The sequence below is a fragment of the Alosa sapidissima genome, chromosome 11 (genome assembly GCF_018492685.1).
Source record: "Alosa sapidissima isolate fAloSap1 chromosome 11, fAloSap1.pri, whole genome shotgun sequence".
In the NCBI taxonomy this organism is placed as follows: domain Eukaryota; kingdom Metazoa; phylum Chordata; class Actinopteri; order Clupeiformes; family Clupeidae; genus Alosa; species Alosa sapidissima.
The window spans coordinates 30,582,076-30,604,318 of NC_055967.1; the positions used below are offsets into that span (position 1 = coordinate 30,582,076).

Sequence of the window (22,243 nt, forward strand, 5' to 3'; positions counted from 1 at the left end):
ACACACCCTTCTTTCTTTTGTCTTTCGGGTCGGGTGTAGCATCCTCCCAGAGCGCTAGTGACCTGAAGCCTCCCCTGCGTCTTTCTATCCCTGGGAAGAGGATATAGCTCAGCCCCCCCACCCCACCCTATCTACCCTCAGTCTCTTGCACTGGCTAAATGAGTTTCAGAGCATGTGCTTGCTGTTGAGGGGGGGGGGGGGGGGGGGGATTAAGAGCGGGATCGGGAGTGGATCTCGGGAGTGGGAGACGGGGAAAAAAAGGGAACCCCACGGGATTTTCGGTGCTTACATTTAAGCTGGTCCCACTGGCTCCTCCTCCCTCCTCTTCTCCTCTCCTCTCCTCCTCTGCTCCTCCGTCTCCAGTGAGCTCCTCCAGTGAAACGCGCTTCGACAGAGGGACTTCAACCGAGCAGCGCCACCTTCTCTGTGCTTCTCTGGAGCTCTGGAGGAGGCCGCCTAGCTGACTGGAATCAGGGGGACTGGACAGGCTGAGAGGCTGGGGTCCGACCGATCTGCTTTTCTCCACCCTAGCCAGCAAGTGAGAGCAGAGAAGGAGTTGGGAGGGGGGGGGCCTCTTTGCTCAGTGTGTCGGGTGTGAGTTTGAACCAGGGATACTGTGCTGTAAAAGCTGAAGCTCAAGTTCCTCTCAAGTTCCCTCCTGACAAAAGGAGGTCCTTGACGCTGGAGATTTGAGGCATATATTTGGGGTTGTTTTGGTTCTCTTTTTGTCTGTGCGTGCTTGTGTTTCCACGGTTACCTACAGCCAAAGACTGAGAGAGGCCGGTAGAGTCAACTGCACTGCTGACAACCAACTCAAATGAAGTAAGTGCAATCAAATGCTGAAAGAGAGAGGTGCTTATGTACTGTAGACCCACTTATGGAGTGACTTTTGAGATTTACTTTTATCTGCTGGAAAAAAAACCCTCAATGTCTGTGTGTGCTTACAACTCTTACTTTGATGCATTTCATCGACTGTACTAAGGCTTAGTTATGTGATTAGAAGGTTTTAGGTTTTGGTCTTTGCTGTAACTGTCACTAGCATCTAACTCTTCCTCTAAACATTCCGGGCACCCATTGACCTAGTATTTGTGCGTGTTGTTGTTGTTGTGTGTGTGCAAAAAAAGTAAGGCCCTGACCCTGGCCGCGCTGCTGTGCGCCGAGCTGAGCCGTTTTGTGTGCACAGCGTGTGCCTGAAAAGAGAGACGTCTCCTGGAGGTGCTGTCTGATGGCGTTAGGGAGAGAAAGCCAGCCTCGGTTCATGGCCTAGGCCGACAGGACAGGTCTGGCTGCCACTGCCGGCTGCCACTGTCTGACCTCTGCTGCATTTCTAGGTGGAAGGTCACCTGGTGTGACTATGTGCGGTGGCGTACAAGCAGCAACAGGAGGGTCATATCGCCTATTTTAGGCTGCTCTTCTAGCGCTGGTTTATTTATTCTTGTATTCAACTTGGCAATTTCCTTCAGTCGGGTTCTATCTGCTGTAGATAAAGTATGACTGCTTTTTAGCCCGTCACAGAAACAACATAAATGGAAGATATAGTAGAATTTTATTCAAAAGCATTCTAAGCTACAGTGTGCTTCAATTAAGACTTAAAACATGTATCGGAAAATATCCTTACATACACAACCAGGTGTAACAGTAAAATGTGGGTGATATTTGGGAGGAGAATGAGGATACAACGCTTTTCTTCCTACTTCTAATTCTGAATGGAAATGACTCTATTAGGCAGCCTGAAACCTTCATATCATCACAGCGGAGGGAGAGAAGTTGTATTAGATTACGGCAGGCTTTCCAGGGTGCAAGGCGAGGCTGCCACTAGACAGTTCAATTACTTATGTGACTGAAGCTAATCTGAGGGGCTTTATTGAGTGAGACTGTGTAAGTGTGAGTAAGTGTGTATGTGTGTGTGTGTGTGTGTGTGTGTGTGTGTGTGTGTGTGTGTGTGTGTGTGTGTGTGTGTGCGCGCGGGGGGGGCAATGGTCTGGGTGGACAGTGGGGTGCGGTGGGGTGAATCGGCATGGTGGTGGCGGAGTCTCAGTGGTCTGGCTCGTCTGTTTCCTGGATCTGCCGACGAGGTCTTTGTCAGGTGGACAGAATCACTCTAATTACTTCAGACAAATGCCAGAAACAGGCCACCACACTTGAGCATTCAATTTTATTTCTCATCATGTGTTTAAGGAGCTCCTTTTTGCCAATTGTATTAAGCAGGGCATTCACAAACGTAATGTGATTAGAGGGCCATTCACCACCACAGGTGGCCCTCACTAGGAGGACCCAGATCTGCCTAAAGAGAGAGGAAGAGAGCAGTCAGGATTAATGATAATTTGCTTAAGTGTTGTACATTATGTGGAAGTGTTTTGTGTTTTTATAGAGATAATAAGGGCACTATATATATATATATATATATATATATATATATATATATATATTAGGTATGTTCCAAAAGTAGCTAATGAATAACTAGATGTGGCACAAACATCTGTATGCCTTATGGCTTGCCAGGTGTGAATCCTATAGCTAACCCGCTTTCCCATCATTATGGAGGAACTCAGCCCTACCCCCACCCAATTAAAGGTGTTTTGATTCGGTTACGTAACTAGCCAAACATGGGCTGGTCAGAGTGGGGGATGACCACGGGGCAGAATCATCTCTGAAGGTCGTTTTGTAGAACAGTAGGCCAAACGGTGGTTACCCAATTCCCCCCCTGAGCTCACATAGTTTATTTGTTCAATGTTTGTTGTTAAAGACCAGTTTGGAAAGTCGTTTATGTTTTATTTGTATTGTGGACCACAGTATCAGAGCACGAACATGGAGACAAAACAAACAACATACAGAGTGTCATACGATGAACATGCCTTTAATAAAATAGCGTAGATAACAATAATTAGGAAAGAAGACACACTTAGTTCAAATGAAAGATACAGTGTCAAAGTGAGTGTTCTTTAAATCACTGAAATAAACAAACAGAATAAAACTGAATTAATCCAATTTTGGACAGATTTATGCAGATATGGTTCCTGCTATGTGACAGTGTCTCCACCTATCCAGGGGCTGTTGGCAGTGAGAACAGAGCACATCTGTTTGTGTTAATGAGGAAACTGACAGGCAATGAGAGACTGAGGCACAATAAAAAGCCCCCTTATCGTGCCTTCCCCAGTAAGCTTGGAGTTAAGCATACGTGGTGCAAGTGAATCTTCTCTCCTTTTTTTCTCTCTATCTGCTTGCGTGTGTGTGCTCCAAATCTCCACTGCACTTGTCACACGACACAAACACAAATGTCAATCTGCCATCCAGAAAGCAAAGGCTCAGGACGGTTTAGGATATCCCAACAGCTCTGGAGAGAGTGGATCATTTGTAAAAAACCAGGCCCATATACTCTAAGAGAACTGGTTTCCGTGCCTCTTCAATTTTAGGTCAAACTGGATTTGGACTAAAGATGGCCCAGAATGAAAAGTTGGGTGGTGACAAGGTCGCCTTGCTCCACCGGTTTGTTTATCTTTTGAGCACACGTGGGAGGTGGGGACAGTGTGTGTGTGTGTGTGTGTGTGTGGTGTGTGTGTGTGTGTGTGTGTGGTGTGTGTGTGTGTGTGTGTGTGTGTGTGTGCAGAGCATGTTTTGCTCGTCCCCTCAGGTTCATGGTATGGCAGGTGGATTAGAAAGTGAGGGCTCTTGGCTCTTGACCTCACACAGAAGTAAACAATCATGCCGGAGACACTGGTCACCTCAGGGGCTCCTGATGACCCAAACAAAGTACTGCACTTTTCAAATGTGGACCACTGAAAAGCAGTGTTTCCCATACATTGACTTATTTGTGGCGGCCCACCACAATATCAACATTGACCACCACACAATGATTTTTCCAGGTTGTACTAAATTGTGCTTAAATCTGGTTAGCATCATAGCACGCTGCGCTAATTTGTTAAAAACTGTTGCATTCAAGTTAATTCTGTTAACCTGTCACCACAAATAGAATTCAATTCTGTGGGAAACACTGGAAAAGGAAAAAAAAAACATAGCATTACAATAGTACTTTAGAAAATTATGTTTTTCCTCAACAGTGTAAATGTGTCAGAGTAAATAGAAGCTGTACTCAAGGCATTTCAGTGTTGACAACTGGGCGTTGTGCATCAAATATAGCATCTGTTCCACTTAAACAGATCTTTCTCTTTCTCACTCTCTCTCTATCCCTCCTCTCTTCCTCTCTCTCTCTCTCTCTCTCTCTCTGTCTCTTTCTCACTCTTTCCCTCTACTTTTGCAAGAGTTGCCGTAAAGAAATTCCATTTCCCTCTCTCTCTTTTTAATCAGTAGCTCGAAGTCACCCACCAATCACATGCCATCTGTTGTCTGATAACTTTGCCGACTAGCTAAAAAATAACTGGTCCTCTGTAGATTCCAAACACAACGAGGATTGCAATGAGGACCCAATCACAACCTGAATACGTCCTGCACATTTTCTGCAGAATGTGGGGATACGTATGTGATGGTCACAACCCTTCATACAATAACGTTCAGATTTGGCTTATTGGCACATTATGTCATGTGATCTCATGGGCTTTTCTTTATTGCTTTCACTGTTTGTGGCCCCATCTGTTAATCCATCATTATGAAGAAATCCCAGTGCCTCTCTCATTCTGTCTCCTCACAGTTGGGCTTATAAAGTGGGGCACCATACAGTAGAGGCCTGGAAAGAGGATCCACACTAATCACATGATTTGATATTGTGCTAATGTCTATCTCTTTCTCTCTCTCTCCCACCCTTCCTCTCTCTCTCTCTCTCTCTCTCTCTCTCTCTTTCTCTCTCTCTAACCCCTCTCTCTATATCTCTCTCTCTGCAGTGCCAACAGTATGCCTAAGCAAGTGGAGGTAAGGATGCACGAGAGCCACTTGGAGCCCATCGAGGCTGCCCCGCAGTCCAAATGCGGCCGTTTGTGCGGGAAGCTCTTCAAGAACCTGCTGCTCACACTCACAGTGCTGGGTGAGTCACACACACACACACACACACACACACACACACACACACACACACACACACACACACACACACACAAACACACACACACACACACACACACACACACACACACATACACACACACACACACATAATAGACATTAAGCACACATACCGTATATACACACACAAAACACAGACATTATACACACAGAGAAACTCAGACATCTCTCTCTCTCTCTTTCTCTCTCTCTCTCACACACACACACACATGCACACACACACACACATACACACATGCACACACACACACACACACACACACACACACACACACACACACACACACACACACACACACAGACACACACACACACACACACATACACACACACACACACACACACAGTATGTCACCAGAATCTGCATGAGTACATGAAGTGAACATTGAGACTATGATACTATGGCATTAGGGAAACTGCAGGCTTAGCGAGTCCACCCAAGTCTGGCGTATGGTTCTGAATGGATGAGGCTGTCAGAGCCATTCCGCGCAGATCGTGTCATAGTTGCATATTGTCGCCTGCCAGATGTGCCTGGGTACGACTAGCTGACCCGCAGTGCCACCGCCGAGGTGCCCCATCTGTGCCCTTGGCCTTTCTGAGTGCCAGGCGGACTGGGCGCGCTGGCATGTCCCTGCCTACAGTGGCTCTGTGCCCATTACCCAGATAGATGTGCTCTGTGGTACCCAGGCACTAATCCTACTGCATCCGCATGTCCCTCCCAATCCAGGCTAACTCTGACCGCAACTGAGCTATCAACACACAAACAAACAAACAAACAACACCCAAAGTCAAATACGCAACAGCCATATTGTTATTTTCAGGTTTTGTCTCTGAGATCAACTAACAAATGCCAAGTTTCCAGTCACGGCTTGGCTTCAACAGTGAGCCTGCCAGAGAGACTTTCCCAAATGGTTCACAGTGCAAGGACTGTGGACAGCCCAGAGAGCTTGGGAGAGGATGACGATTTCTCACCTTCCAGGAGACGATACTATAAAAAGCATCATAAACAGAGAGGGAATGTCAAAGTGGCTCTGCATTCCTTGCAAGTCCCTGTGATCTCAAACACAAACGAATCGCATGGATAACACTGTAAGACCACCAGGAAGCGTGGGCCACTTCCATTTCAATCGCGTCAATTAGGAAGATGAATTATATAATATTCATGAATTCAAATTGCCATTGTATTCAGGAGTGTCACTAATTTGGCATCACACAGTTGGATTTCGATTTCATTTTTCTTCATGTGCCACTGACCCAATTACGTCCTACTGCTGACTGCACACATGCATACATGTTTGTGCACGCGTGTGCAGGAGCACATGTGTCCCATCCCAGGGGTGAGCGGGGTGGGGTGGGGTGGGGTTGGGGTGGGTTTGGGGTAGGCACAGCAACACAGGATAACTGGGGCTCCCAACATACACTGTATGGTCATACGAGCGACTGCGAATCACGTGCTTCAGTAAATGGGCATGTATAGGGTCCTTTAGGGTTTGGAGGACCCTCTGGTGGTCAGTTTCTTTGCCTCTGGCATTACAGTTTTTCTCAGTCTCTTTGGTGCTTTTCTCACATCACTATTTGCACAGCAGTTATTGCAATTCTCAAAACAATTAGTGCAAACTGCAAAACATAGTGGATGACCTGCAAAAGCACGTCACTTGCTCAAAATGGATAGTCCATTCCTCAAAAGCAGGTATTCATGTCAATGAAACTGTCAGTGTCATCAAAATGAGAAGTCTTGACACCATCGTTTATGAACAAGATAGTCAAATGGCTTTGTCATGTTTTCATTATGACAGTTCTCTCAGTGTTTTCCAATGCAAAAAAAGGTCAGAACTCGGTGACACTACCTGAACATGCTCAAGACAGCACTATACAGTACTTGTACAGCCATTTGAAAACTACAGTAAAGTTACACATTGCTGTAGTTAGGTGAGTAAGTGAGTACAAGACACTGAATATGTACATTTTTACTGTATGCTCTTTGCAATTCTACAGCATTGTGACAGAATTTGATAACTAGTTCAACAATTTTGTATGTAATGACTCAAGCAATGAAATGAAGACTATTAGTTTTATTGGGAACGACTATTCAGCATTCATAAGTATAGTTCATTTTGACTGACATGACATAAGCAAATGATAATGTTAAAAAACAGCAGAGAATTGTATGAAAGCAACTGATACATGTCCAAAAGTATTTGCAATTTGTTCAGAGGAAGGAGAAATTGCTACTATGATGTGCACAAATGACTAAATGTTGTGGAGGTTGAACTAATAGTTATGAGAATTTTAATTCTGATCTGAAAAAAGCACCAAAGCGACTGAGAAAAACTGTAACCTGGGCACTGAGATGGTCATCGGTGGGGGATGGGCACACATGGTGGAAGGAGATTTACGTTCACACTGACCTGTTTAGCGTTAGCAAGTGCTCTTATCTACAGCAATCTCACGGTACAACAGAGAGGCATGGATTTAGCATTACGCACTCTTCTAGGGAAGTGGGAAGCTTTGGCGTTGGGTATTACTGGTGACCTGCTCTCCTAGCCGTGCTACATAGACACAGACAGTGATGAAAACGACGTGGGGAAAGGAGGACGCAGATAATGTGCTGTTGCCATGATACAGGCTGTGTGAAGATGGCAGTGGTGAATGAGAGAGAGGAGTGAGGCTGTGGTCATAGATAGATAGATAGATAGATAGATAGATAGATAGATAGATAGATAGATAGATAGACAGATAGATAGATAGATAGATACTGTAGAAAGATAGATAGATAGATAGATAGATAGATAGATAGATAGATAGATAGATACTTCAATCAACCTGAGGGAAGTTTAGGCATGGAGCGAGATGCTGAAAAGTCTAATGCTGAAGAGTACTAATGGTGTGCACATGCACTGATGAAAACAGCATCTCACCTTGGCTGAGTGGAGGATGGGAGACACATCAGGCAATATGCTTAGACAATGGAGAAATGGAGGCAGGTGAAAGTTGTGGTGCACTGAGAGAGATGCAGTGTTGTGGTGGATGAGACATGCAGGAGCCTGTTATTCCTCCACTAGTCAGGAATCAGTCACATTTAGACAGAAAGAGTAGAGGGTTGAGAGGGAGACTAGGACAGAGAGTGGAGAGTTAGTCTTGTGGAGACTCGAGGAGAGTAGAGGGATGGAGTAGTGAGTAGTGAGATGGAGTGCTTTCCCAGGAGGGAAGTGCTCATCTGAGTCGGCCTTTGTCCTACCCCAGAGGGCCAGAGACAGGCCACAGGCGGGACAATGAAGTAGTTGTGTCACGGCTGGGTCAGCCGTCTTCTAGAGGGAGTGCCAAGAGGCCAGGGTCAGACTTGCTTTCATCTGGGCCCCTTCTCTTTATCTCTTTCTTCCTTCACCTGTTTATCTGCCTCTCTCTCCCTCTCTCTCTTTCTTTGCCTTCTCTCTCTCTCTCTGTCTCTATCTCCCTTCTCCCTCCCTCTCTCTCTCTCTCTCTTTCTCTCTCTCTACCCCCACCCTCTCACTCTCTTTCTCTCCCTCTCTCTGTTCCTCTATTCCCCTCTGACCTCCCAGAAAGACACAAGTCTGCTGTCCGACTGTGAGGTTCGCAGCAAACCATCCCGGCCCCACATGGAATGTTGCAGATGGTTGTGTGCCGCTTCTAAGAATCAGCTCTTGACAGTAATACGATTTGGGCAGTTTTTAAACTGTCTGGCAGACAGATGTTGCTTGGTCTTGTTTGTAAAGTATCTTTTCCTTAGAGATGAGAGAGATGTGTGGGTGTTTTGTTGATTGTGATTTTTGCCTACTCAATCACTGAATTGTGATATTAACCCCATCATCAATAACATACATTCCAATATACAGTATTACCAGTTTTGAAAAATGGTTCATTCTCTTTTGCCATTGATGTGGCTTGTGTAATAGCATATAAAAGTGCAATTACTGATAAGTGTGTGTGTGTGTGCATGCGTGCGTGCGTGCGTGTATGTGTGTGTCTTCTGTGGTTTAGGTGTGATCCTGGGTGCCGTCTCTGGAATGCTTCTACGCGTGGCCTCGCCAATTAATCCGGACATTGTCATGGTGATCGCCTTCCCTGGTGATATCCTGATGAGGATGTTGAAGATGCTCATCCTCCCCCTCATCATCTCCAGTTTGATCACAGGTCAGTCACGGCACAAACCCTCTCACTGCCAATCACATGATTGTCAACAATCAGTCTGTAACTCCATGATAGTTTGCGGTCTGTGATTCTAATCCATACACGTATACACACTTTTTGTCAAAGTTAACTAATTTAGCTTCTCATGGTACGCTAGCTGTGTGTGTGTTTAGCAATAGCACTGGTGTTTGTATAGTCCTGGCTATGTAAATGGGAAATGACGAAGTGACGAAGTAATTAAGACAGAACCATAATACACTTCAAGTTAATCAACACACTGATTCAGGACAATGCAATTTTATTTATTTTCTTATTTCATCACACGTCAAACACACACACACACACACACACACACACACACACACACACACACACACACACACATCTGACTTTCTCCAACTTTTGCACATCTCCATAGAACTTTTTATTTATTATTTTTGATTTCTCCTCCATCTATCTACCCATGTCCTTGATTGCCTAGCCTTTCTGCCCCCCCATCCCCAACACACACACACAAAAAACACACACACTTACATCATCACTGTCATCACCACACATACATACAGCACACTGCTTGCTACAGTAAGCCTCCTCTACATACTGTACTTTCTGCACACTGCCCCCCCCCCCCTCCCTACATACACAGCACATTGTCTTCAGGATCTTCTCCAACACACATCCTCTACATACTTACAGCACACTGCCCCCACCTACCCACACTCACACTACACACACACACACACACACACAGTCACTGCTCCACTCCCCTCCCGCCCACACACACATCTTCACTGTCATCACTCACATACATCATACATACAGTACTTTGCTTGCAATAGTAAGTCCCTTCACCATACTTGCAGTACACTGCCCCCCCCCCCCCTCTCCCCAACATACACAGCACATTATTGCATCAGGAAGCTTCTCCAACACACATATTGCACACTGTTCTCCCCCCACATACACAGCACACTATCCCATCTCCCTTGTCATCCCCCCAACACACACACCAAGACCCCTGGCAGTTGGGCTAGCCCATTGAGCCGTGGATCTGCCCAAGGTTTCTTCCTTGGTAAGGGAGTTTTTCCTTGCCCCTGTTGCTCTTGGGTGCTCCTTGTTGGCGCCCCCCCCCACCCCCCAATCCCAATCCTTATGCAGCCCTTGCCACTTAATCTACTAAACCCCTCTTCTACTGCACTCCCCCCCCCCCCCATAAATGCACAAATAGGCTGACACCAGACATAATTTCAATGCATTTCTTACTTCCAGTAACTATATGCATGTGACAATAAACTTCCTTGTATCCTTGTATCCTTGTAATTTGATTGGATGTAGATCTCTAATATCAACAAGGGCGGCAGTAGCTTAGTGGAGACTGGCCCTTGTAATAATTGATGTACTGTATGTTAGTCGCTTTGGATAAAGAGCATCAGCCAAATAAATAAGTAAAAGTTCAAATCAACATTTTGCTACAATCATAGACATGATCTTTAATCCTGGGAATGTCTTCCTGACAATGCACATGATCATGTCAAGGTCAAAAAGTGTCTTTTAAAGTCTCAATAGACCAATTTTATAGTGTCCAGGTGTCCGGCCTCATTGATGTTAATGATACCTTAATTGGCAGGGTAAAACGTCTTCCTGTTTCTGTCTTTCCTGTGGACTTTTCTTTTACTGTCTATGGGACAGTGCTCTTCCACAGGAAGTTGATTTACACAGCGGCCCCATCTTGTGAAATGGGCTAATCGTGTCTTCTGTTTCAGGACTGGCTGGTTTGGATGCTAAATCCAGTGGCCGTCTGGGCACCAGGGCCATGGTCTACTACATGTCCACCACCGTCATCGCTGCTGTCCTGGGTGTGATCTTGGTGCTGGTCATCCATCCTGGAAACCCCAAGATGAAGGAGCAGCTGGGAGAAGGCCATGTCCATGATGAGGTCTCCAGCCTGGACGCCTTCTTTGACCTCATCAGGAACCTGTTTCCTGAGAATCTGGTCCAAGCTTGCTTCCAGCAGGTAGGGAGAGGGGGAAACTGCTCTGAAAACCTGGGGTGCATTCAGATTCAAAAGCAAAGTCGAGCGTTTGAATTTGAAACATTTGTATGTTTGTTTTTCGTTTTCCCTGTGCTCTTGAGTTTTGTTCAAATATTTTTTTTTGTTAACACTTGCAAACAAACAAACAATATAAGGAATAATTACAATGGGTGAAGGTTTAAAGGAAAAGAATGGTGGCTTCTTTTTAAAGAATCAAAATGCACCGCAGAACATACACTCAATATTTTTTTTTTCTGGTGTATTCAGAGACCTTGCAGACCCAGATTAGTTATTTGTCAAGTGATTTCCTTTCTACCACTCACTTCTACAGATCCAGACAGTTGTGAAAAAGGAGGAAGTCATCGCAGCCGAGGTGAACAGCACACTGGAAGACCTCCTCACCAATGCCACCAAGCAGCCACCCGTTTTCATCACCAAAAAGTCACTGCAGTTTAAGAGTGGGATGAACGTGCTGGGTATGATTACTCTAATGTTCTAGTCAGCACACATTATTCAATCTGGTGTCACATCCCATTGATATAATATAATATAATTAGAGAAAGAAATAGCCAGGGGAAGTCTCAAAGGAAATCCGATACAGTAAATCAAATGTTATTAAGAAAATCAATCAAATATGACAGCTTTGCTCTTTCACATCCATTCAGTATTCCTTTGCAAGTCCACTTGCTAGCTAACGGCTAACACCCAATTCCCCAGAGCAAATGACTATTTCAGACTTAGAAACGCCTCAGTAGAGTGTTTCTGTGGCCTCTTTTACCCTAAAGGCCTGATTGGCTTCTTCATCGCCTTTGGGATCTGCATGGGAAAGATGGGTGAGAGGGCCCGCCTCATGCTTGAGTTCTTCAACATCCTGAACGAGATTGTTATGAAGCTGGTCCTCATGATCATGTGGTGAGTGCCATTACACATGATTGGTTACCTGCTCCATTGTTTTATTTTGTCTTTACTATGTCTTTCAATTTCTCTGGCCTTGTGTGAATAATTTTCTCTGGCCTTGTGTGAGTAATATGATTGACCACCCCCCTCCCCCCTTCCCAGGTACTCTCCCCTCGGTATCGCCTGCCTGATCTGTGGCAAGATCATTTCCATCAATGATCTGGAGGTGGTTGCAAGGCAGCTGGGGATGTACATGGTGACGGTCATCGTCGGCCTCATCATCCATGGAGCCATCTTTCTGCCCTGCATTTACTTTGCCATCGTGAGGAAAAACCCCTTCACTTTCTTCATGGGCATCTTTCAGGCTTGGATCACGGCTCTGGGAACTGCCTCCAGGTCTTTAAAATACAACTCTCTCTGTCTAACCACAATTTCTAAGGTTTCAAAGTTGTTACCCAAGCATGGCTTGCAGAAATATATTGGCATTTATTTTAAATAAAATATCTCTATCGTTCCCCTCTCTCTCTCTCTCTCTCTCTCTCTATCTTTCTGTGTCTATCTGCTTCACTGTCACAGTGCTGGAACTCTGCCAGTTACCTTCCGTTGCCTTGAGGAGAACCTGGGCATTGATAAGAGAGTGACCCGTTTCGTCCTTCCTGTCGGTGCCACCATCAACATGGACGGCACTGCCCTCTATGAGGCTGTGGCCGCCATCTTCATTGCCCAGATGAACGGCATCCACCTTGACCCTGGCCAGATTGTCACCGTCAGGTAGAATTGTGTGCACTTTAAGGGGCCTCTCCTCCACAAAAGAGTCTACAACAGTCTACAATACCATTGCTTGTCGTTGTAGACCAGGAACTCTTATTACGTTTGAATTTTGTTGTCTTATGCATGTACAAGATACATTTTCTCTCAGTTCTACATTTTTAAGTAACGTTAAGTAAGATTTAAGTAAGATTTCCAATGATAGATTCCCTAATGATTCTTAAGGTGGTGCCTGCCTGGCATTTACTCTGATATTGTAATTAATGAAATAGGTAGAGAAGCAAAAATCTCCCAACCATGGCCATTCGTTGTTACAAGTCCTTGTTGAGTTGCTCATAAATAGTGCACGGCCTATTAGATTCACCCCATTAGATTCTTGCTGTACACAGTATGGAAGGGTTTCAGAGGTTCACTGTGCCATGTCCTGTTTTACAGTCTCACTGCCACCCTGGCCAGTGTAGGGGCGGCCAGTATCCCCAGTGCTGGGCTTGTGACCATGCTGCTGATCCTGACAGCTGTTGGTCTACCCACTCAGGACATCAGCCTGCTGGTAGCAGTCGACTGGCTGCTGTGAGTATGGGTGCTGGATGGGGGGACAAGATGGATGGATGTTCAGCATGCATACCGATCATTCTTTGTTTTACATGCTCACACAAACCCAAGTACACTTATATATATAACTTTCCCTGTAACAAATGCTAAGAACTGTACATGCACACCATGCCACCAGGATAGAACCTAATTAGTACACCATCAGGATAGAACACAAGTAAATGGAACCCTAATTAGTACATCAGGATAGAACACAAGTAAATGGAGACCTAAATAGTACACCATCTGGTATTCCACAGAAACCCAAACCTTTCAGACGACTGCGATCTAGAGCGCCTTTTTTTCCTGTTCCCGGACGATGACCTGGAACGACTTCTTTTCCTTTCTTTCACTTTTCTATCTCACTTGCCTTTTACATTCTCACACAGGTGCATTGACACACACACACACGCAACACACTGAGTGAACCCTAACTGTTGTCCTGTGCTGCCTATCAGGGATCGCTTCCGTACCTCAGTAAACGTAGTCGGCGACTCCTTTGGTGCCGGGATCGTGTACCACATGTCCAAGGCGGAGCTTGATGCCCTCGATGCCCAGCAGCATGGCAAGTCGGACGACATCGAGATGATGACCAAGACCCCGTCCTACTACGACGACCTCAAGAACCACCACGAAAACAACTCCAACCAGTGCGTGTATGCCGCTCACAATTCAGTACTGGTAGATGAATGCAAGGTACAACTCACGCTTACGGACATAGAGACTTGTATATAGTCACATCCTTGCTGCATGCATCTTTTCTGTCCCTGTTCTCTTCTCTGCATGTCTTTCTGTTGTTTGTGTAAATACATACACTGAATTATGTAAAAAGTGTATATATTTCTTGAAACATTTCTGCGAGAAAGCAGCTTTTTTGACACATGGTCCAGTTGGGATGCAGGCCTATTCTGTAGAGCAGATAATCTCATCCTGGAAGTCTTTATTTAAATACTCACTGCACTTTACAGTAATAAGTTCTACTGAGAAGCCCAAGGCAGCCCTATTTCCTGGTACCTATTTCATAGGGTGGGGTTAAGATGTGGGTGGATTCATGGCAGCGGGTAATGAAGGGGTCATCAGTCAACATCCCTCCACTCTATTGGTCACTCACCTTATAGGAACAATGGCGAGTCGGCGTCTGCGCCTTAAGTTTGTGATGTTTTGCCTGGTGCGTGAACTCCAAGGGTTGAGTACAGTAGAAAAAAGCAGAGGCGCACTCAAGGGCTTGATTCTAATACAAATTTGTATTGTGAGCCGAGGTATTTTCAACAAGTCTACAGACAAAAAACTGGGAAACAAACATTTCGGGCTTAGCACTTTATTAATGTCTCCATTATCATATATAAAGGGCTAAGCCCGAAACGTTTGTTTCCCAGTTTTTTGTCTGTAGACTTGTTGAAAATACCTCGGCTCTCAATACACATTCATATTAGAATCAAGCCCTTGAGTTCGCCTCTGCTTTTTTTTTTCTACTGCACTCACCTTATAGAGCATGTGATTGGATGGGGGAAGGGCAAGTCTGTTACCTCAGGGAATTAGGCTTCAATCCACCTCACCAGAATGACCATGAGATAGTATCTCTGTGGCCTCTCCATTTCCACGAGAGATTTGAGGGATTCGACTGATCCACTTGCCACTCGAGTGTGTCAGCTGATTACCGTGTCCCCTTACCACTCCTGTGAGTGACACACCTCCTCTCAGTGGCGACCGGCTGTGTTTGTGACGTCTGCCGCCCCCGCCACCGGTGTGCACACACACACACACACACACACACACACACACACACACACACACACACAGTCTCCTACTCTCACTCTCGCTCTCTCAGAGTACATTTTTAGAAGGCGCCGCTGTTAAAGATGCCGAGCCAAAGGCCGGGGATGATTAATTAGCACCGCATAATATCATTACCCTTCCTACTCAACCTGACACTGAGTCAGTTTAAGTCTCCGTCGGAAGAAAAACACACACAAGAGAGCTCTTAGGGCTCCTTCATGGCCTCACATTCACATGCGAAAGACGAAAAAATGCATAGAAGTGGAGGGTGTGTGTGTGTGTGTGGTGCAGTAGAAACTCTAGGGTTTTGGGAACGGCAGAAAGACACAGAGATCACGCCAATCTGGGTTTGGGCACTATGACAACCCGCACGAGATGACATGCATGCCATTGGATTCAGACAGCCTTCGCGCCGGAGTTACCAAGGGGATCCATTCAATCATTGATGTTGCTTAGAAACGGCCGCCCGTTCATCCCCCCCCTTCGCCTAGTCTTCTGGCTGAGCGTGTGACACAAAAAAGCTGCTCTCTCTCCAATTTTCTCTTTTTGTTCTTGCATGACTTAGCTGCATATTATGTCTGTGTATTAAAACAACTAACATTCAATCCAAAGATGCAAACCATTTGTAGATGCCTTGCAAAATAACTCTGTAGAAACCTGCATATTAATGTTGCATGTTATTTTCTTATATTTTGTATACTTTTTTACTTAATGCATCTGTATGTGTGTGTTTATGAATGTACTTCTGTATATATTCTTTGTGTTCTGTTGCATGTTGTGTGTGCTTATGAAAAGAATGCCCCCTTATTCATTTATATGAGAATGAAATATAAGCACGCAGCAATATAAGCACGCCCCCCCCCCCACAGCATGACTTAATTATCTAAGGCATGGTGGACCTCTTCTGGAACACTGCTGATTGCCCCCTATCGTTTCATTATGAGGCTGAGAATGCATGCGATGTGTCAAAAGGGCCTAAGGGTCATTAGCATGAGCTGAGCAGGGCTTCTCAAGCTTCTCATTCATTAAGACAGAATAATGAAGGCAACAAGTAAGACTAATGGAAATGTCAATGTGCTCTTGACAACGCTTAAGGAAACTTCACTTGAATTTGCCATCATAGACAGACATAACAATGTCATTGATCGTGACATGGCAGATGGAATATCTTTTAAGATATAAACAGTGTATATCCAGTGGCACTGTACATTTCAAGAGCTGTCATCACAATAATAAATAACATTAAGTTGTCATGACACTGGTGGGCTATACTACGAATCTCGATTAGTGGGTTAGCGAGGTATGTTGCGCTCAAAGCCAGGGTATGCTGTGACACGAAAGTGGATCTGTTTTAGTGTCGCTATATCACCATGGCATCTTATGCTGTCAACCAAACCTGGTCGGGAGGAGGTTATGTGCTAAGTTATAGCTCAAATTGTGTAATCTACCACCCACTGACCAATCAATTGTCTTAAAAACGAAGTTATCTCACGTGTAGGATTCTGTCATATATCTTACAGGTGGAGCTCCGCCTCTACTAACATTTTGGATCTCGAATGCGCTTTAATAGTGCTGTGCGTGCAAATATCCCACTATGGACGTGCATACCATACAACAACTGATGACAATTGATTTATTTGATGTTATAGGTTAGACACAAAAAATTACCGCAGTGTAGATTAAGCTATCGCTCATGAATGCGGAAGTAATTGTTTTTTAATAGAGGCGGTCTTGTGCATCTCCACGTTTCACGATTGGCCAACGTCATCCCAACACCGAGAACGCACACAGATCTGAGCTGAAAGCCTAGTTTGACAAATATATCACATAACTGCTATCGTAGTATCACTTAACGTATACTCCTGAGTCAAGGCTTTGTGAAGCCTCGATATGTCTACATAGCCTAGATATGTCTAACGTGCTTCGTAGTATACCCCATGGGTCATGATACCTAGTAGCTGGATATGGCATCTTCCATAACAAGTTATTGACAAATGTTTGTAACTCTAAGGGATGAGATTTCACAGTCTTGTTCAAAGGGTACCATTGCATAGAAATCCATTATGTTGTTCCTGTCACCTAAGCCGACACAACATGCCATGTGCCTTCGAACTGTTCTTCTAGATGTCCGTGACTTGCTTTCAGGTAACCTCGGCCACAAACGGTTCAACTGCTGCGGAGTACACACTTGTTGAGGAGGAACCGTGGAAAAAAGAATAATGCAAGCACACACATCCCCAGCACCTGAGCCCACAAGCTTTCCTATTGGGTGAAAAAAAGAAAATGGAAAAAAATGTTCAATTCAAATGGAAAAAGTACTGTTTTTATTTTAGTTTTACTGTTGTTGATGTTGTTCTTCTTCTTATTGTTGTTGATGATGATGATGTTTCTTTTTTTTAATATTCCCCTTTTTTAAAAAAAGAATATTTAACAAATCATCTGGCTGACTGAAAACTAATACTAATTCTGAAACAGAGATATTAATACTCCATCTGATAGAGTTCTAATGTATGCGCGGTAGCTAACTCTTGCACAATGGACATCAAGGCTTGGGAGGGTTAAGTAAGGGAAGAAAAAAAGAAATATCAAATATCTACCTTAAATTATTCACAAATATAATATATATGCATACTGTAGATGTGGTTGCTGTGACAGCATGTCGGTGAGGGGGAGAGAGAGTCCAAGGTGAGGGGGAAGCATCTGCCGAATCCCCATAGCCCCACCCCACTCTGACCTTTGACCCCTTGTTACATGTTGGGTGAACAAGTAATAGCCTGCTGCTTAGAGAGAGATCTGCGCCCTTTGGCCGCTTAAGGCCTTTACCTCATCACACAAACACATACACCTACAGTACACTCTCTCTCACACACACACTCGACAAGAGTGAACAGGCTGATGAACTGATGAATAAGCAACCCCACCCTGTAGAGTCCCACTTCATCTTCTCTCCTCTCCCTGGACTTTATCTCCAAACCTGGAAACAGCTACCCACCCCCCCACCCCCTCTCTCCAGGATTACCTCTCTCCACACTTCTCTCCTCACCTCTCCTCTCTTTCCACCTCTTTAGTCCTCAGGTCATCTCCTCTCCTCCTTCTGGTCTGTTCTTCTGTCCCTTCTTCTTCTTCTCTTAATGACCCCCCCTTCTAGGCTGTGTGTTGCCAGAGGGATTAGTGGTGTTTGTGAAACTAGAGTGAATACAGATGCAAATCTTAACTGTGTAGATATTATGACCTATGAGAATGATGATGTAGGCTGTGGCATGTTGGCCTTAGATGCATGTTTTGGGACCAAGCAAGAGCACAAATGGTCTACTGTATATACCCTTCCAAGTCAAAAAACACTGGGGAAAAAAACTTTTAGAGGGATTACCTTATGATTCAAGCACAATCTTTTGGCTGTTTACTGCTGATAAAGCACATTCTCTCCTCCAATTTGAAGGCAGTTGCGCCTTTCCTAATCAGAATGCTGACCACTGCCTAAGACTGTAAGTACAGTTAGTTAGAACAGAGACTAGATCACATCAAAAGTGCCAATTGCTTTAGTTGCTGGTTTTGTGAAGGTCGCAGAGGGCACACAGTATTTTTCTGTAACCTCAAAAAGTGACATCTTCAATGTTCTTTTTTTCTCCCACTGACATGCTGGGCAGAGAAACAATGTGTGCTCCAAACAAAACATAAATCTCTGAGCCAAAATTGTTTAGACCATAAACACGATCCCAGAGGATCCTGAGCTCCAGCTGGTGGTGAGGAATACCTACACTCTGAAACCCACAGATGTGCTGCTCTCACCAGCTGTTTATTCAGTCTTACAATTGCCAAAATGCCTATTGTCTTTATATATTCATGCATATGTAATGCAGCTTACATGACATTTAATATATTGACTGTTTACAGACCATTAAACATTTATTTAACTAAATATATTGTAAGGGAAAAAAAGACAACAACTTTTTAAAATGGAGATATGAAAAGCACACAGGACAGGGTCTTGTCAAGGGTAGCATTCCACTATCATTTCCTTGAGATCTTTTCCTTTTAAAGCACACAAAGGTTAGACTTGAAAATAACTGTATGCTAGAGCTGCTGTATAGTTACACAGAACCAATTAATATCGCACAAATATTGAGCTGACAAAAAATATACACCTCAAGTGAAAGAGGCCATTTTTACACGCACCGTACAGATTCTCCATGAGGGTATCTATCCTCAAATTCTTGAGCCTTGAACTTCATTCCTCGACTGTTCTCACCGCCCCACAATGCTGCAGCATACCGGCTACACTCACGTCAGCGTCGGCCAGATCAGGGAGCCCAAATCGGCTGAGCTGTCAACTCAAGCTCTTGCCACGGAAAAGTCTTTCCCTCTCAAGGAACCAAATGGTGAAAGATTTGACATACATACATACATACATACATACGCACACATACTGCTATATAATAACACTGGGTAAATTTGAATGCTGCGCAGAGACTTATCTGAACAATCTCAAGGTACGGATTTGGTTTGATGTTCTGTGTAGCCTATGTTTTTCATTTCGTTTTTTCTCTGCGCTCACTCGTCCTTGTTCGTCTCTGCTCTGTGACGACCTTGCCTTGAAATTGTTTAACCACTGTATGGTCGAGGCATCTCTAGATCACACTTTTAACAGTAGTAGCCTAAAGTCTAACATTGTCTTTGAGGAGTCGGGGAGTGTTATCACCCTCCCCTCTCCAGTGCTCCCCTCACTCTCTGAGCCTCTCTGAAGGAGGGCTCGGGAGGCACAATTATCCACACGTATTTCTGGGCGTTCTTGCCGTGTAGATACTGTACCGGTAACCGAGTGACCACCAGATCTTTACGGCACCCTTAGTGGACGCAAGTCTCGTGAGTGTGAATATGAGCGTGCTAACAGCAGCCGCCATTTAGACGAGGGCCAGTATAACGCTCACTCAAGCCCTGTGTGTTTATTGACAAACCGGGGCGACGCAATAGGCCACTGAGATGATCTCACCAGTGTAGATGCATGGACCTTTTTTTCGTTCTGTTCTCTTTTTGGACCAGTTTTCTGAGAAGCATGGAATTGAAGTGCCTCCTTGCACTTTGTGTACATATTGTAGGTAACTGATTTTATTTTTCGGCGAGGGGACATGTAGAAATAGTTTATAATTGATGTGACATTTTTTGTAATCCTATAGGAATATATATCTTGTATGTTCTTCAGAAAATTGAAATAAATAGATCAGAAGTGTATAGATCAGAAAGTGTAATAAACACCTGTTTTTGTTTTATTTCATTTTACATCTCTGTTCCTAGATGTTTCACTTAGCTGTTACATATCCAATATATAAATATCTTTTTTGTATCTAATGAATGTTTTGAATGTTTGGTCCCTTGAAGATAAAATGTTGTGTGTGCATTCATTTTCATTGTACATAAATATATATATGACTTGCTCTGCTGAATTTCAATGCAGAATGTTCTGGAATTCGGGCATGACTCAATCAAAAAACTAAACCAATTGGAAGACAGAAAACACATTGCATAGTGCAGTTGCACTTGTTGTCCATTTGGAGTGATCTTACTTCGCTTGTGGAATGTGGTTATTATCCTGTTATGTGCCAGCTCTTAAGTACAGATGTCGAAGATTAAAATTTATACGCTGTGTACATAAAACAGAAATAAAAAAACGTCACTACTGTTGTCCGTTCTGAGTAAATACTAACCAGAACCACTGAGAAGAGCTTGTCAAACTGTGAGCCCATCTCCTAAAGAATTCACAGAGTGCAGCTCACTATGGTAGATAACAAGTAGGCCTACATGACCTATCTAAAAATCACCCCACAATGTGTCAGCAGTTCAAATCATAAGGGCATGCTTGTTTGTTTTTTTCCGCAAGCATGAACTGTCACACATACTCAGCTACTCTTCGGGCCTAACATTTAAGCAGGATGGAGATATTCTTGCGAAGAGTTGACCTAGAGTCGATCAAAGAGCATATAAACTTTTACAGGAACACAAAAAGTCAGCAGTTCTAAAATTCCCCTTCTGCCACCCCACGTGTTTTGGTATCTGCCAGTTCTCACCAGGGTCAGGCCGAAAAACAGAGCTTCACACCGTTAAAAGACAATTGGAATTTTAGGGCATATGACCAAAAACAAGGGCCAGTAAGAAAACCAATTAAGGACATGCTGTTTGACCCGTTGAGTTAGCCTGCTAACCTGCCTGACCTCGACCCCCATCTCTGTGTCCTGTGCAGACCTCCCCTCCGATACAAGTCCTCTGTGTGAAGCCACTCTCATCATTTTCATCCCTGTTGAAAATGACTGGGTTGGGACAGAGTAGAAAAGAAATGTGTAAACAAGCACAATATAATAATTAAAAAAAGAAACAACTACAGTTTTTTTTTCTTTACCAGACCTGTGGTATAAAATTCCATGTTCATACATATCAGTATGTGTTGTACCACTGGTGTACATACAGCTATGATAACTAATAAATGTTGATTCAACTAAGTCTGTTCCCTTCTGTTCTGTTCTTTACCAGAGACATCTCTGTCATCATGCACAAAGCTCTCACCTGGCACACACATGAGCACATCTTGTCTATTTCAGCATGCAGCGTCAGTGCTGTGAGATCACATTGTTCAGATGAAACTAAGTAGGTGGAATGTTCTAGATCATCATGAAAGAGAAATATGTGATGTAGAGTATCTGATTGTGCCATTTTTTCTCAATTGAATGATAATAATTCATCCCCTCACTCACATCAAAGCAACTAATGTTGTTGCAAGTGGCATATACACATGCACACATACTGTACATATGGAGTGGAAAGAGAGACTGTTCTATGGACTGGGCTTAGCTGGCACAGCCCTTCCTGTCCTGTCTGTAGGACAAATAATAGGCACCTGAACACCAATTTTTGATAAAATGGTAGATCCTTGCACTATAACTATATTCCGTTCAGTGCTTATGCAAGATCTACTGTAAATGATAGCTTCTAAATTCTCCAGTGTTCCCATCATTTACATAGATAACA

General features: G+C 44.1%; 1 protein-coding gene across 3 annotated transcripts in view; it reads left to right on the forward strand.

The window, feature by feature from the left end:
* Positions 1–21,717, forward strand: part of slc1a2b (solute carrier family 1 member 2b) — a 36,115-nt gene extending 14,398 nt beyond the window's left edge. Inside the window, exons 1-11 of one of the 3 annotated variants that reach the window (XM_042110856.1) lie at positions 260–822; positions 4,836–4,975; positions 9,013–9,165; positions 10,926–11,176; positions 11,526–11,670; positions 11,980–12,106; positions 12,254–12,487; positions 12,668–12,862; positions 13,295–13,429; positions 13,909–14,146; positions 17,372–21,717. In XM_042110856.1, the coding sequence (XP_041966790.1) occupies positions 818–822; positions 4,836–4,975; positions 9,013–9,165; positions 10,926–11,176; positions 11,526–11,670; positions 11,980–12,106; positions 12,254–12,487; positions 12,668–12,862; positions 13,295–13,429; positions 13,909–14,146; positions 17,372–17,446 (1,698 nt within the window). In that variant the 5' untranslated portion in view covers positions 260–817 and the 3' untranslated portion in view covers positions 17,447–21,717. Of the gene's footprint in view, positions 1–259; positions 823–4,835; positions 4,976–9,012; positions 9,166–10,925; positions 11,177–11,525; positions 11,671–11,979; positions 12,107–12,253; positions 12,488–12,667; positions 12,863–13,294; positions 13,430–13,908; positions 14,147–17,371 lie in introns of those variants that run through there. The other 2 variants (XM_042110858.1, XM_042110857.1) reach the window with 2 other exon arrangements.
* Positions 21,718–22,243: the final 526 nt, after the last annotated feature.